Source organism: Drosophila subobscura, chromosome E (assembly GCF_008121235.1).
Source record: "Drosophila subobscura isolate 14011-0131.10 chromosome E, UCBerk_Dsub_1.0, whole genome shotgun sequence".
Lineage (NCBI taxonomy): Eukaryota > Metazoa > Arthropoda > Insecta > Diptera > Drosophilidae > Drosophila > Drosophila subobscura.
In genome coordinates this window covers 13,101,454-13,114,902 of record NC_048531.1, presented here as the reverse complement: position 1 = coordinate 13,114,902, position 13,449 = coordinate 13,101,454, and the positions used below count along the sequence as shown (strand labels likewise).

Below are 13,449 nucleotides of genomic sequence, written 5' to 3'. Positions count from 1 at the left end.
TTTTAACATTTTGAGAAAAAAAACTGAGCTAATTTTGACAAACAAAAGTGGTCTTTGGGACCACAGTGCATTGGAGGGGCATTGCAAGTCGAGTGGCTGTCAAATAACGGTGCTAATTAGGTACAAGCGAAGATTGTCCAATTCCACCAATTCCCCAACGCGCATTCAGCTTGCTCTCTTTCGCTGCTACTCTCCGCTCTCCACTCTCCACTCCCCACTCTCTGGTGGGCTAAGCGTTATCTGGGCACAACACAGCTGTGAGTACGAAACACCCCGCGTTATCAGTTTGGAGTGGCCTAGGGGAGGTAGATAACTCTAAGCTTCAAGTGGACTACGGGCTGGAGGTGTTGTGATTTTGGGCGTTTTGCCTGGCGCGCGGCGCTCAGTTGCTTCCAGTTACTGCGCGTGGCCGAAACGGAATCAGCCCCAAAATGAGCTGCGGCACAAAGACCCTGAAGATATCCTCCTTCGTGTTGGACTTTATTTGCTGTGTGAGTGTCTCTTATCGCCAAATCCCCCAACTGATAGGCGTAGACTTACTCATTACCCACTTTTTTTTGTCGCTTACAGGTGCTGGCGGCCCTGACCATTGCAGCATGCGCCTACGCCTTGATTGCCTTCAGCCACAGCATGGCCATTCGTGTGCCCTGCATTGTGGCCATAGTCCTCGGGTCTCTGCTCTTCGGCAGCACCATCTTCGGCTGTGTGGCGGCACTTAAGGAGAGCATTCGTCTCACGTGGATTGTAAGTGGCCTCCAGCTTCGAGTATTTGTGTGTTTCACAAACTTTTTGCACTTCCCTTTTAGTACGCGGCGATTCTGATGGCTCTGGTATTCGGACAGATCACCGTTATATTCGCGCAGCCCATTAACTTTGAGCTGCTGGCTAATGAGACCATCCACAGTGCCTGGCAGGGCGAGCTGTATCGCCAGGGCGGCATGTCCTATTATGAAATTAAGGTGCGGTTCGAATTCCTCTCTCAGACTTTAATCAGATTTAATCATTTTCTGTTGCAGTACCACTGCTGCGGCATGAGTGGACCCTCGAACTATCCGGACAGCGGACAGCGCATACCGCAGAGCTGCTACTTCAACCAGAACACAACCGTCACCACAGATCTCTACACCGTGGGCTGCGATCGACAGCTGGCTGCGGCCTTTGCCAAGGGCACTCGCTGGGAGCGCATCGGCGATTGGTCAGTTGTCGGTGTGGAGGTGCGTCTAAAACATAACTTCTGTTATCAAACTATCCATAAATTAACTCTCAATCTGTTCTTCAGATGCTTACCGTAATCGTGGCTGGTCTGCTGGCCATAACCTTACAGAATGCCGAGCGTCGACGTCCATATCGTTAGATGCTCAGCCTGAAGCCATCTGTAAACAGTATTAGCAGCTGTACAAATATGTTTAGTTAATATGTTTAGTGCCAAAAACGTTTAAAAGATTCGAAATTGTAACTTTATATTTTAATTGATTCTGGTTTGTTGCATTTTGAATAGCGATAACTGCGCGCCACAGCGTATCCACCGCTGCACTTGAACTATTTGAACCAAATGAACTGCCCAGCGCAAACTAGCGGAACCAGTCGAACTAAGAAAGAAAATAAAAAGATTTTATGAAAATAAATCGAGCTTGGATAAGATTTCTATTGTTCCATCAATTGGTACTACGAGTAGTAGAATATTAATGTGGAGTTTCAGTACGTTAAGTGACAACACATTTTCACATCCAAAATTGTTTTAAAGACTCAGCTTTGTGGCATTTGATGTCTGTGTGTAATGATTTAATTGGCCGTTTGCATTTGCTACATAAACATCGATAGGAGAATACTTGAATTTCTGTAAACTTGTTGCCAGTTCCATTTCCTCCCGCCGTCAGCTGTGTATATAAACATGTAGTTGTTGTGTAGGTTACCGCGTGTTTTAGTGGTGGCTAACATGGGCTAAGCTGAACTAGATAGTTCCAGGGAAGTATTTAGTTGACCTTTTTAGTTTAAAAATTTATTTGGAAACATTCCAAGAAAAGGAAAGAATGAAAACTAGCCAATCTTGAAGAGAATTGATTGATAAATGGGATCAAATTATAGTTTTAGCACGGAGATTTCTAACTAGCTAGTAATATTAAATAGAACATCAAAATCTTGGAATATGATTTAAAACTCCGGTATATTTTTTAAATGAGAAGGTATATTTTGGTATATTACATCGATAGTTGCGGATTCATCGTCTCTGCAGCGATTAAATACAAAAAAAAAACCCACGCAAAAATGAGCTCTCCAATTGGATTTTATAAATATTAATAAAAGTTTGTCCTAAATTGGGCAAAAACTAAAACAATTGGCACAAATCCAACCCCGCTTTCCACTTTTCAAGTTCCCAATTGGTGTTTTCTTTACATTTGCCATCAAAAGACTTCTTCTTTGGCCAACACAGCCCCCGGTGAAAGATGTAAACAAGTGCCATCCGCGAGAGAGGACAAGCGAAATGTATTCATAAAAAGTAAACAGTACAAAACAATTTTGCAAATTGGAACGCGTACGCGGCGCGTATTTTAAAGCATCGGAATTGTTCCAGCGCCACGAATTTGTGTGCCATACAGCGTGGAGCGTGGAGCGTGGAGGGGGAGTTGCGGCTGCGAATCGTCGTTAGGCTATTGACTTGGCCAACAACAAATAACTTGATTAGTTGGCACCAAACAGTGCTGGCGATCAGACACAACATCTCCCAGCTGCAGACGGACAGCGGTCATTAACACGCAGGTGGAAGACAACAACATTTAACGATGGGTCTGCGCTTTCCAACAATTAAAGAAGCTGTGGCTCCTCTACCTCTTCCTGCTGTTCTTTGCATTCTTCATGTTTGCAATTAGCATTAACTTGTATGTGGCAAGCATACAAAGTGCTGATTCAGAGCTGCGGTGAGTAATTAATACAAAAAACAGAAGAAGAATCCATTAGGACGGGGTGCTCCATCCTCCGCCTGGCATTGCATAATTTCCTGGCCATGTTGCAAGTGAAGTGTAGCCCCTGGCTGGCTGCTGCTGTTCCACTCGAGCGGCTCGCCTCGACTTTCGGTTTTTTGTTGTTTCAAGCCTCCACTTTGCATTTCTTCTTGTTTGTTTTGCCATCGCCATGGCCGGGCCTCGCGTGTTTTCGGGTTTTTATTGTAAAATGCTAAATTTAATATCCATTGTCACATCTTTGTCTATGCCTTTTGTGGATCACTTGCCCTCGCATCGCATTCGTTGTGGGTATCGACTCTCGTTTTTATTTCGTTCGTGCAAAGTCATCCGAAACCGCCGCCCAAGCGTCGCTCGCTCTGGCCCCACAAGAGCATTGTGGCCCATTATATTGGCAAGGGAGACATCTTCGGCAATATGACTGCAGGTGAGTCGACATCAAGTCATAAATAAATAAATGAATACATAAATCCATTCCCATTCCCATTCCCATTGACAGACGATTACAACATTAACCAGTTCAAGCCTGTCCCTGGCGAGGGCGAGGACGGCAGACCCGTTGTGGTGCCGCCCCGCGATCGCTTTCGCATGCAGCGCTTCTTTCGCCTGAACAGCTTCAATCTGCTGGCCAGCGATCGCATACCACTGAATCGCACGCTCAAGGACTACCGCACGCCGGAGTAAGTGTGGCAGCTGCAGGCAACCCTCAGGCTTTCATCTCTAATCTTTCTTTTCCCTTGCAGATGCCGCGACAAAAAGTATGCCAGCGACTTGCCCAGCACCTCGGTCATCATTGTCTTCCACAACGAGGCCTGGTCCGTGCTGCTGCGCACCATCACCAGCGTCATCAACCGCTCGCCGCGTCACTTGCTCAAGGAAATCATTTTGGTGGACGATGCCAGCGAGCGCTGTAAGCGGGCAGCACAGCCAAAACCCCTCTAAAGCTCCTCCTAACTTACTTGCTCTCTCTTCCAGCCTACCTCAAGCGGCAGCTGGAGAGCTACGTGCGCGTGCTGACGGTGCCCACGCGCATCTATCGCATGAAGAAACGCAGCGGCCTGGTGCCTGCGCGCCTCTTGGGCGCTGAGCATGCGCGCGGCGATGTGCTCACCTTTCTGGACGCGCACTGCGAGTGCTCGCGTGGCTGGCTGGAGCCGCTGTTGGCCAGGATCAAGGAGTCACGCAATGTGGTCATCTGCCCCGTCATAGACATCATTTCCGATGACAATTTTAGCTACACGAAAACCTTTGAGAACCATTGGGGCGGCTTCAATTGGCAGCTGAGCTTCCGCTGGTTCTCGTCGGACAGGAAGCGTCCCACAACGGGGATTGCAGGCAAGGATGCGACTGCTCCTATAGCCACGCCCGGCATGGCTGGCGGTCTGTTTGCCATCGATCGCAGCTACTTCTACGAAATGGGCGCCTACGACAGCAACATGCGTGTGTGGGGCGGCGAGAATGTGGAGATGTCCTTCCGCATCTGGCAGTGCGGCGGCAGAGTGGAGATCAGCCCCTGCTCCCACGTGGGGCACGTGTTCCGCAGCAGCACGCCCTACACCTTCCCCGGTGGCATGAGCGAGGTGCTCACCGATAACTTGGCACGCGCCGCCACCGTCTGGATGGACGATTGGCAATATTTTGTCATGCTCTACACCTCCGGCCTCTCGCTGAGCGTCAAGGACAAGGTGAACGTCACGGAACGCGTGGCGCTGCGCGAGAAGCTGCAGTGCAAGTCGTTTGCCTGGTACCTGGAGAACATCTGGCCGGAGCACTTCTTCCCAGCGCCCGATCGCTTCTTTGGCAAGATCATCTGGCTGGATGGGGAGACGGAGTGCGCGCAGGCGTACAGCAAACACATGAAGAACCTGCCGGGGCGCGCACTCTCGCGGGAGTGGAAGCGCGCCTTTGAGGAGATTGAGAGCAAATCGGAGGAGTTTATGTCGCTGATTGATCTCGAGCGGGACAAGTGTCTGCGTCCGCTGAAGGAGGTGGCGCCGCGTTCCTCCCTGCAGCCGGTGACCGTAGGCGACTGCACATCGCACGCGCAGACCATGGACATGTTTGTGATCACACCGAAGGGTCAGATCATGACCAATGACAACATTTGCCTGGCCTACAGACCGCCCAAGCAGGGCGTGATCAAGCTGCTCAAAAATCGCAATGCAACGATGTCGAACGTGATGCTGACGCAGTGCGCGGGCGATGTCAGTCAGCTGTGGAACTACGACATGGATGTGAGTGTGTGTCCCAAGCGCTGTTTAACCTTTTTTAACCTTTTCCTTATCCACCCGCAGACGCAGCAAATCTCGCATCGCGACACCAAGCTCTGTCTGACGCTCAAAGCGGCCACCAATGCGCGCAACCAGAAGCAGGAGAAGGTGGTGCTCTGCATGCAGTGCGACTTCAAGGATATAACACAAAAATGGGGCTTCATACCGCTGCCATGGCGCCTGTAGAATGAGGCAGGGAATGGAAGAGCGCACATTGCCAGGAACTCTCTCTTTTCTTCAACACAATGTGATATTTATTGAAATTTTATGAGCGAACCCCACTCGTTGTGTTCTTTATTTAGCCGAGCCCATACAGACACGAACCCACACGAAGCAGACACGAACCCACACGAAGCAGACACGAACCGAACCCACAAGGAAACATTTGAGACGCGCGAGAGTTTCCTTTTTTTGGCTCTCGCAACGTTGGAACTTTATGTAGCTCTACTCTATGTCATATTTATTAAGCAACCAATTTTAGGCAATTTTTGTAGGCTGTACAAAACACTTTTATATATTTGACATGAAAATAAAATCACCCCCCAACTGATTGTAGAAAAGTGTCGCTGCACTTTTACTGTTCACTCTCTTATCGCCAGGGCCTGGCCTGCCTCTTGCACTTTGCTTAAATTCGGCGCAGCAGCTGGAGCTGCCTTTAGTCTCGAGATGAATCGCTGCTACAACACAATTAAGCTGTCAGGGCTGCTCGCCAATCTGCTGTATATGGTAAGTCGCAGACCAAAGAAGAATTTCTAACCGTCTAAAGTCTTTTCTCTTCCCTCTAGCTGCTGGGCATTGGCGTCATGTGCGGCGCTGGCTTGGGCCTGCAGGCCGCGGAGCCCAACACGCCGGAGCACACGTATTTCGTCAAGAGTCTGGTGCTGGGTGGCACCATCTGCATGATTGTCATGTTTGGCTGCTATGGTTTGATCTGCAATTTGCTGTGTGTCAATCTGATTGCAAGTAGCTGACCGAAGATCCACCCAAGTCCCCACTAAAACTCCCCTCTTTCCCCCTCAGTTCACGCTCTTTATACTCATCTGCTTGGGCGCGGAATACCTGCAGCTGCATCACTACCACAATCCGTCGCACATGACCCAAGGCAGCGCCTGGCAGCAGCTGGAGCTGGCTTGGCATGGCTTGGACAGCGAACCGCCGCTAATGCATCAATACGAGGCCACACAGCTTTGCTGTGGCCACAACAATTCGACGGACTACAGGCAGCTGCATTTGCTGTTGCCCGCGAGCTGTTATCAGGCCAACGACACCTACCAGCAGCAGGTCTTTCCGCGCGGCTGCCTGGAGACTTTGAGCCACAGCCAGCGGTACATTGAGCATCGCGATAAGCTCTTCATGTGGTCCATTGTTGGCCTTGAGGTGAGGCCTCACTGCTGCAAGCAAGCAACACAAACAGTGACAGTCTCTCCTCCTCCTCCTCCTCAGATCTTTATACTGCTGCAGACAGCCGCGCTGAGTGTGTTGCTCTACAGACTGCGCCAGCGACAGCGTCACGCGCGTCGCCAAGTGCCGCCGGGTGTCAGGCGGGAGCCGCGCTCCAACCATGTGAGGGCTGGCTCGAGGGCACAACTGCTGCATGCTGGCGATGTCTAAGCTTAAATTTGTATCAAATATTTCGTTTATTATTTATGAAAATGCAGTAAAAATGTGTGTGCGTGTGTGTGTGGGGGGCATCAGTAGGCATAGCGACGTGTCTTGTTGGTCAGCTGACAGCACAGCGTGATGCCCAAAATGATGCCCACAAGCTGCAAAAGAAACAAATAATCAAACCACTTCGCGGCAAGAGTAACGGCCTCACCTCATAGCCAATGAGTCCACAGTGTGCCCACATCTCGTAGCGATAGATCTCGAGAAAGGAACGCTTCACGGCCGCCATGCAGCCCTCGGCATAGGGATGCAGCGCGTGCAGACCATCCTTGGTGTGAAAACAGCTGCTGGGCACCTTGATGTTCAAGCTCGTGTAGTCGCCAAAGCCCTTGCTGCCGCAGCACTCAAACTAGAGTCGGGGAAAGGCAAACAGTGAGCGGAGTTTTCCACAGTTGGGCATCAAGTCTCACCTCTCGCTGTAGCTGCTGCATGGCGCCTTGGTGCACCAGCTCCTCCATCCACAGCGACATGACGTACACCTCCGTGGCATCCAGCTGCTTCGTCTCATTGTAGTGCGCCAGCTTCCAGACGTGCGAGACAATCAAAATGCCCAGCAGCGTGAGGTGCTAAAAGGGAATGGATATACAGAAGCCCAGGGGCACAGCTGCTACTCACCATCACCAGCACCTTGATGGAGCCCAGAAAGGCACCGAGACAGCCAATGAGCGCCGCCAGGATGAGTGTGCCCGCCATGCCCAGCTGCACAAATTTCTGGAGATGCTCCGCGGAGCCCTCGTCATAGCGATCCAGCTCATAGACACCAGCCAGCGCGGCCAGGATGCCAATGCTCTAGTTATTAATTACAAATAAAGTCCATTAACTATTTGTTAATGGCCAAACAAAATAGCAACAAAAAGGTAGAATCTTTAGAGACAAAAAGGCGACATCATTGGGAGCGAGCGAGCGAAGCGAAAAATAAAACAAAAATATTGGCACAAAAATAAATTGAAATTACTTTTGGTTTTTATTTATAAACGATCTTTGCGCGCTCTCTCAGCTGTCTCTCTCTTTGATATTTGTCGTTCAAATTGGTGAAAAAAGGAGAAGAAAAGTGAACGCCGAGTGACATTTTGTCTGGGCAGAAATGGAAAATTCTGTGTGGCATGGAGTGGGATTTTGTTGGCTGCCAAATTGGCCAGCTACACGTACACGAAAATGACACGAACAGAATTACAAACATGCCACAGAAATGCAAGAAAATGTTAATGAGAGATGAACATTACTCATACGCCGTGTGAGTCAAGGAGCGGCACGAACGCCGAGACAGAGGCGACTTCGACGTTTGAAATTTTTGCTCAATGAACTAAATGATTTATGGCAAAGCTACTTGCTGCTTAGGCACTTAATTTATGCTCTTTTATTTATTTGTGCACGCCAATTGCTGAGCACATAAATTACACATACGCCGTGGAGCTCTTACCAAAGTGATTGTATTGAAAACCACCGCAGTCCATTGCAGGCACACGCGTATTGTGGGCATTATGACACTGCGCTATTGCTTATAAAACATATAATAATTATTTATATTTCTCGCAGCACTCCAGCACACGACGCGCGCCGCTTGTGACCCAAACTGTTAATGCCGCGATGAGAACTCATGCAAAAATAAAGCCAAAAACCTCTAGAGAAAAACGATCACTAAGCAGCAGGCAGCGGCAGGCGAACAAAATGTTTACAAATCCGTTGAGTGCCGCGTCCGCGTCCGTGTCCGGGTCCGGGTCCGGGCAGCGTCTATGTCTCCTCGCCTCGCCTCGCCTCGTATTTTTGTATTTTGTGCGGCAGTCGGGAGTCGTTACTCGGGATTTATATTTTTAATATGCGTCTTTATGGGCAGACACACACCCATACTCAGAGATCTACTTATACACTCGGCAAAAAAAGAAAATACAAAAATGTATCAAATATTTGTTGCTGTTTTTTTCTTATAATTTATTCTACAATTTTCTAGCAAGTGGGCCTACAGAATGGGTGTTTGTTATGGACTCCGTGGCGACCTGTTAGAATCTCTCGCGCCGCAATTTGTTGCGCACCGTGATGCCCAAATGTGTGGCAGCTGCCAAAGCGGCAAACTGTGGGGGGAAACAAAATTCGAATTTGAATTTGATTGGAAAATTTAATCTATTTCCGGCACGCCCTTGGCTCTTGGACTCGGACTCACCTCCACGACCAAGAGCAGCCACTTAATGACCAGCCCAATGGCCACATTATCGTTGGCGTGCACCTGGACAGCCGCCAGGCAGCCCTCGGTGAAGAGATTATCCTGCTGCCGGTCAAAGTCCTGGTAGCAATTCGTGGGTATGCCTCTGCCGAGCAATATGTAGTCATGGGCACCAAGCTGGCCACAGCACGAGTACTGCGAAAACACAATTTAAATTTAAATAATTTCATGCGTGACTGCATCCCCGCCGCCTCACCTTCTGCTCAATGAGCGACAGCCGCTCGGCATTGCCTTTGGGATCGGACCAGAGCGCCAAGAACTCGCTGCGCGAACGCTCCACATAGTTCGTGGAGTGAGCAGCCGCAATGATGTAGATTTGCAGGCAGAGCAGGATCAACAGGCAGATGACATACTGGGGGGGAAAGGAGAAAGGTTAAAGTGAGTCTCACATTTCGTGCCCTTTACTCACCGTCCAGACCAGACCCAGGGACACGCGAGCCGTGGCAAAGCAGCCCAGAAACGAGGTCAGTATGACAAAGGAGCCCACAAAGATCTGTATGACGATGGCAATGTGCTCGAAGGTGCCGGGCGTGGAGCTGTTCAGCTCGTACACGGACAGCGCAATCAGCGTCACTCCAATGAGCTGTCAAAGAAGGAGCACAAAGGAACTGCATTATAAGAGGGACTCGGCTGACATTTAGCATACGCACCGACAGCAGCACATTGAGTATGATGAGTAGAGTTTTCAGGAAGGACACGCGACAGGCCATGCTTGCCAATCAATAAAAAACGCACCAATTACTTATCGCCTGCCTGGGCTTTCCTTTTGCTGTTGCTTTTCTTTATCCGCTGCGCAGTTAACTCGAAGGCAAAGGCGATGACCAGCGGAACGCAGAAGCCCTTTCCCTACAGACTGTTGACGTTCGACTGAACATTATGGCGGCACCCCGAGGGCCACTCGCTGTGGAATCCACCACAACGAAATGCCAACCCAATGGCTGCTGCTATTAATGTTAGTGAATGTCGTGGGGGTGCCTCTATGTGGCCGAGTGGTATGATGTCACGAAAGCTTTTTGGCCCGCGCTACGCACCTAAGCAAGGGGGGCAAAAAGCTCTGCCACCGTCAGGACATCTTTGTAGGATTTATGGCCACTTGCACTCACTGAATTATTATGCAAAAACATTCGACCTTGAGCACGTCTCTCAGGCAACAAGTTGCCAAAAGCTCTCGCGTCGTATGCTTAATATTTCCATCAACCAACAAAAATAAACAAACAAACATCAAGTCAAGCGCTGAGAAAGTTTACACAACAGACACATATTTTTATTAGCGATAATTACTGTGGATATAATTGGACTAAATACGAGTATATGGATTGTACTTAATTAGAGGAAAATGTTTTCAGTTTTCAGTTTTTAGTTTTTAAGGTACGCGCAAATAATGAATGAGTTTGTGGCGGGAAATACTTGAGTGACCATTTGTACTGTGCGGCAACAGGCCAGGCCGACTCTGGGCCAGCTTAGAACTGCAAGCGGCGCTGCTTGTTTCGAAAGCTGATGGCCAAAAAGACGGCCAAGGCAAAGCAGAGCAGCTGCAAAGGAAAAGAGAAAGAGGGTTAGAGTTAGAGCAACTCTTTGAAGAGTTATCTAAGACCCACCTCAAAGGCCACCAGCACCCAGGAGACAATGATGAAACGCTTCTTGTCGGCCTCGTAGAAACTCTGCACCTTCTCGATGCAACCATCCACATAGAGGTGATCCGTGGTCTGCTGCAGATCGGCATAGCAGCTGGGCGGTATCAGCTGATTCAGATGCACATAGTCCTGTGCGCTGCTCTTGCCGCAGCACTCGTGCTTCTGCTGCAGTCCGTCCATGTTGTTGGCCTGCCAGGCCACATCCACCGTCTCCTGGCCGCTCTGCACCTCGTACTGATGCAGCAGCATGCAGGTGCTCACGATTTGCGGTATGGCGAGGATCAGCAGGAAAACGGCGCTCTAGGAATGATCACAATTAACACAAGTTCAGCTGAGTTTACTCTTCTTCCCACTCACCGTTGCTGTCAGCGGCACCGATTCACGTACAGCCGCCAGGATGCCCAGCATCGCAAAGAGCAGGATGAGCGCGCAGGCCACATAGGCGGCAATGGCAAATTCCTCGCTCTCGGTGTCCGCATTGTAAGCGATCCAACCAATGGAACCCAATGCCAGTAGCTGAAATAAATTACGAAATGATGCAATTTCAATTGCAGTTTCCACTGGCAATTCATTTGTGTGACAATTAACAGCAGCAGCAACAAAAGGGCAAGGGCAGGGGCACCCCATCCCCGACACTGTCCATTATTTATCGCTTGGGGAAGTTCGGCTGACTGGACGGTCGTTCGGTCTTTCTGTGATAAAGATTTCCCCTTTGTTCCACTGCCTTCTTCCCGTTTCACTTTCTACCCGTTTCACTGTCTTCCTTGTCTCCCCGTGCCACTATCCCACCGTTTCCCTGATTCACTGTCTGCCTTGGTCTCCCTCTCTCCCTTTGTGGTGGCCAACCCTTGTTCTTGTTGTTTCTCAAGTGATTCGATACCCTTATATAGGTCAAACTATAGGCCAGAGTGCGGCGTTAGGGCGCGTATGTACATCGGTATGACATCATCATCCTGCGGGAATCGAAATTGGAACAATTGAAGGCTCGCTCCTTGCGCCTGGGTCCGTCTGGGAAATGGCCTAAAACCGTAAACAAGTTTGCCATGGCAACCATGACAGTAGGGAGGGAGGAGGCAGCCAGTCAGGGTGTTCGGTCGGTCAGGCGACTGCCACCTTGAGGCCATCGTTTCAGGTGTGCTCGCGACTGACACAAACACGACAGAAATCGGTTAAAAATACACCCGAAGGAGACTGAAAATATACAGCTACTACGACTACGAGCACTGGCCCATATACTATAGGAATAATTTTTGAAAAATAATTCACTTTGAGGCTGTTTTTGTTGGACTTTTGAAGTGCGTTCGTTCACTTGTCCCCCATGACATCATGCTAATTTCCTTGCTCGAATGTAAAATGTTCTCATACATACATATTTACATACTCGTACATACGGACACATATCATATAGACTTTGCTGCTGCTGTTATGGCTAATTGGCATTCCTTATAGGCTATGTTGATGACTTACCCCTAAAATGGCATTCAGTATAATGGAGGTGATCTTAACGCTGGTCGTGGCGCAGCCCATGTTTGTAGATCTTCGGTATAGCGACTTCTGGAATTACTTGAACAAATTCGCCTTCTAACCTTTTGGCTTGCTTCCCTCTTTTACCCTATCGTTCGTGCCGATTTGTTTATTTACTTTCACGTTTTTCTTTTGGTTTGTTTTCCCGTTTTGAATTTACAGCGATATAAATTTCCGTTAATTCTGTGTTCTTTCGGGATTTCCGCTCTCGAAAAATTCGTCTCTTGCTTGTGGCACGTTCTGCGTGTGTTTTCGAACTGAAAGCGGGAAAAGTTTTTGTCGTTCTCTTTTGCTCTTTCTTCCGGCGCCAGTCGTAAGAGCGGGTGGCGGGAGCGAGGCAAACGCACACACATTCGCCCACACAGCTGAGAGAGCGATGGTGAGAGAGAGCTCGCGCGATGCACTGCACTCACTAGGGTCAGCGTCAGCGCATGGCGCAGTCAGCAGAGGGTGAGCCAGCATTATAACGGTCTCTGTTTCGTGTGCATGCAAGTAAGTGGAGGGTGCGAGCCGACTACCTGCTGCTTTTTATACCTTGGGTCACCGCTCCAAGCAATGACGTCACATGCTCACGCTTACAGAGTGCTTTGACTTTGACTTTGCTGCCGTGACTTGGTCTTACAGATCAGGCAGATTGAGGGGACAAAGAAGATGTAAATTTAATCAACAGATTGCTCAAAATTTGATTAAACTGTTATTGTCGCTCTGAAATCCCCGTCTCTGCCGCTACCCACAAACATTCTACTTCCTCTGCTCTGGATCTTGTCTACATTTTTGTGACACCATGACGTCAATATGTCAATAAGTCAATGACAAATCATGTATTTAAGCTCTCCCTATCTGTCTCTGCCTGTTTTCCTCTCTCTGTTTTGCTTAACAGTTTTGTTTTCGAGTCTGTTTATTGTTGTTATGTCTGGAGCTGCGCATTTCTCCCTTCTCACTCCACTGTCGCATAGCGCGCACGCACACACACACAAAGGCAGCTTTTGGAGCTTAATTATGTTTGGGTCTGACTTTGGTTTCATTTTTCGGCTCTTATTTGTGTCAACATACGGTACAGATGGGGTCAACATATTGTGAGCTATTTATAATTTCTCAAGAGATCTTTCAATGTAAAAGCCATTAGATGGAATCTCCTAGTTATTAGGTCTGTGTTAAAAGTCATTCATAATTCCACATTT

At 48.9% G+C, this 13,449-nt stretch overlaps 6 protein-coding genes across 6 annotated transcripts; 3 read left to right on the top strand and 3 right to left on the bottom strand.

The window, feature by feature from the left end:
• Nucleotides 1-355: 355 nt before the first annotated feature.
• On the top strand, nt 356-1,473 carry LOC117890139 (protein late bloomer). The gene is made up of 5 exons (XM_034794825.1): nt 356-491; nt 571-744; nt 807-959; nt 1,017-1,214; nt 1,280-1,473. The coding sequence occupies exons 1-5, from the start codon at nt 432-434 to the stop codon at nt 1,352-1,354; spliced, it is 660 nt and encodes a 219-aa protein (XP_034650716.1). The 5' UTR covers nt 356-431; the 3' UTR covers nt 1,355-1,473.
• A 773-nt stretch (nt 1,474-2,246) lies between these two features.
• Nucleotides 2,247-5,787, top strand: LOC117892316 (polypeptide N-acetylgalactosaminyltransferase 3). Its single transcript, XM_034798469.1, has 6 exons — nt 2,247-2,915; nt 3,284-3,384; nt 3,457-3,637; nt 3,701-3,867; nt 3,933-5,191; nt 5,252-5,787. The coding sequence occupies exons 1-6, from the start codon at nt 2,854-2,856 to the stop codon at nt 5,411-5,413; spliced, it is 1,932 nt and encodes a 643-aa protein (XP_034654360.1). The 5' UTR covers nt 2,247-2,853; the 3' UTR covers nt 5,414-5,787.
• A 78-nt stretch (nt 5,788-5,865) lies between these two features.
• On the top strand, nt 5,866-6,996 carry LOC117892317 (protein late bloomer). The gene is made up of 4 exons (XM_034798470.1): nt 5,866-5,953; nt 6,013-6,186; nt 6,248-6,604; nt 6,671-6,996. The coding sequence occupies exons 1-4, from the start codon at nt 5,894-5,896 to the stop codon at nt 6,836-6,838; spliced, it is 759 nt and encodes a 252-aa protein (XP_034654361.1). The 5' UTR covers nt 5,866-5,893; the 3' UTR covers nt 6,839-6,996.
• Nucleotides 6,860-8,468, bottom strand: LOC117892323 (protein late bloomer). Its single transcript, XM_034798475.1, has 5 exons — nt 8,313-8,468; nt 7,508-7,681; nt 7,303-7,458; nt 7,044-7,241; nt 6,860-6,990 (listed from the first exon to the last, which is right to left on the bottom strand). Exons 1-5 carry the CDS (start codon nt 8,370-8,372, stop codon nt 6,919-6,921), a joined length of 660 nt encoding a protein of 219 aa, XP_034654366.1. The 5' UTR covers nt 8,373-8,468; the 3' UTR covers nt 6,860-6,918.
• A 332-nt stretch (nt 8,469-8,800) lies between these two features.
• On the bottom strand, nt 8,801-9,992 carry LOC117892325 (protein late bloomer). The gene is made up of 5 exons (XM_034798477.1): nt 9,761-9,992; nt 9,520-9,693; nt 9,307-9,462; nt 9,051-9,245; nt 8,801-8,961 (listed from the first exon to the last, which is right to left on the bottom strand). Exons 1-5 carry the CDS (start codon nt 9,818-9,820, stop codon nt 8,890-8,892), a joined length of 657 nt encoding a protein of 218 aa, XP_034654368.1. The 5' UTR covers nt 9,821-9,992; the 3' UTR covers nt 8,801-8,889.
• Nucleotides 9,993-10,364: 372 nt separating this feature from the next.
• On the bottom strand, nt 10,365-12,534 carry LOC117892328 (protein late bloomer). The gene is made up of 4 exons (XM_034798481.1): nt 12,212-12,534; nt 11,102-11,260; nt 10,709-11,044; nt 10,365-10,642 (listed from the first exon to the last, which is right to left on the bottom strand). Exons 1-4 carry the CDS (start codon nt 12,269-12,271, stop codon nt 10,571-10,573), a joined length of 627 nt encoding a protein of 208 aa, XP_034654372.1. The 5' UTR covers nt 12,272-12,534; the 3' UTR covers nt 10,365-10,570.
• Nucleotides 12,535-13,449: the final 915 nt, after the last annotated feature.

Excerpts from the sequence above, each read along its gene's own strand:
- LOC117890139 (XM_034794825.1), top strand. The coding sequence starts at position 432 with ATGAGCTGCGGCACAAAGACCCTGAAGATATCCTCCTTCGTGTTGGAC. Across the intron at positions 745-806 it reads GCATTCGTCTCACGTGGATT|TACGCGGCGATTCTGATGGC; the intron begins GTAAGTGGCCTC and ends CTTCCCTTTTAG. Across the intron at positions 1,215-1,279 it reads GGTCAGTTGTCGGTGTGGAG|ATGCTTACCGTAATCGTGGC; the intron begins GTGCGTCTAAAA and ends TCTGTTCTTCAG.
- LOC117892316 (XM_034798469.1), top strand. The coding sequence starts at position 2,854 with ATGTTTGCAATTAGCATTAACTTGTATGTGGCAAGCATACAAAGTGCT. Across the intron at positions 2,916-3,283 it reads AGTGCTGATTCAGAGCTGCG|TCATCCGAAACCGCCGCCCA; the intron begins GTGAGTAATTAA and ends GTTCGTGCAAAG. Across the intron at positions 3,385-3,456 it reads CTTCGGCAATATGACTGCAG|ACGATTACAACATTAACCAG; the intron begins GTGAGTCGACAT and ends TCCCATTGACAG.
- LOC117892317 (XM_034798470.1), top strand. The coding sequence starts at position 5,894 with ATGAATCGCTGCTACAACACAATTAAGCTGTCAGGGCTGCTCGCCAAT. Across the intron at positions 5,954-6,012 it reads TCGCCAATCTGCTGTATATG|CTGCTGGGCATTGGCGTCAT; the intron begins GTAAGTCGCAGA and ends TCTTCCCTCTAG. Across the intron at positions 6,187-6,247 it reads TGCTGTGTGTCAATCTGATT|TTCACGCTCTTTATACTCAT; the intron begins GCAAGTAGCTGA and ends TTTCCCCCTCAG.
- LOC117892323 (XM_034798475.1), bottom strand. The coding sequence starts at position 8,372 with ATGCCCACAATACGCGTGTGCCTGCAATGGACTGCGGTGGTTTTCAAT. Across the intron at positions 7,459-7,507 it reads CCATCAAGGTGCTGGTGATG|CACCTCACGCTGCTGGGCAT; the intron begins GTGAGTAGCAGC and ends ATTCCCTTTTAG. Across the intron at positions 6,991-7,043 it reads GTGGACTCATTGGCTATGAG|CTTGTGGGCATCATTTTGGG; the intron begins GTGAGGCCGTTA and ends TTTCTTTTGCAG.
- LOC117892325 (XM_034798477.1), bottom strand. The coding sequence starts at position 9,820 with ATGGCCTGTCGCGTGTCCTTCCTGAAAACTCTACTCATCATACTCAAT. Across the intron at positions 9,694-9,760 it reads TACTCAATGTGCTGCTGTCG|CTCATTGGAGTGACGCTGAT; the intron begins GTGCGTATGCTA and ends CTTCTTTGACAG. Across the intron at positions 9,463-9,519 it reads CCCTGGGTCTGGTCTGGACG|TATGTCATCTGCCTGTTGAT; the intron begins GTGAGTAAAGGG and ends TTTCCCCCCCAG.
- LOC117892328 (XM_034798481.1), bottom strand. The coding sequence starts at position 12,271 with ATGGGCTGCGCCACGACCAGCGTTAAGATCACCTCCATTATACTGAAT. Across the intron at positions 11,261-12,211 it reads TACTGAATGCCATTTTAGGG|CTACTGGCATTGGGTTCCAT; the intron begins GTAAGTCATCAA and ends AATTTATTTCAG. Across the intron at positions 11,045-11,101 it reads CGGTGCCGCTGACAGCAACG|AGCGCCGTTTTCCTGCTGAT; the intron begins GTGAGTGGGAAG and ends GATCATTCCTAG.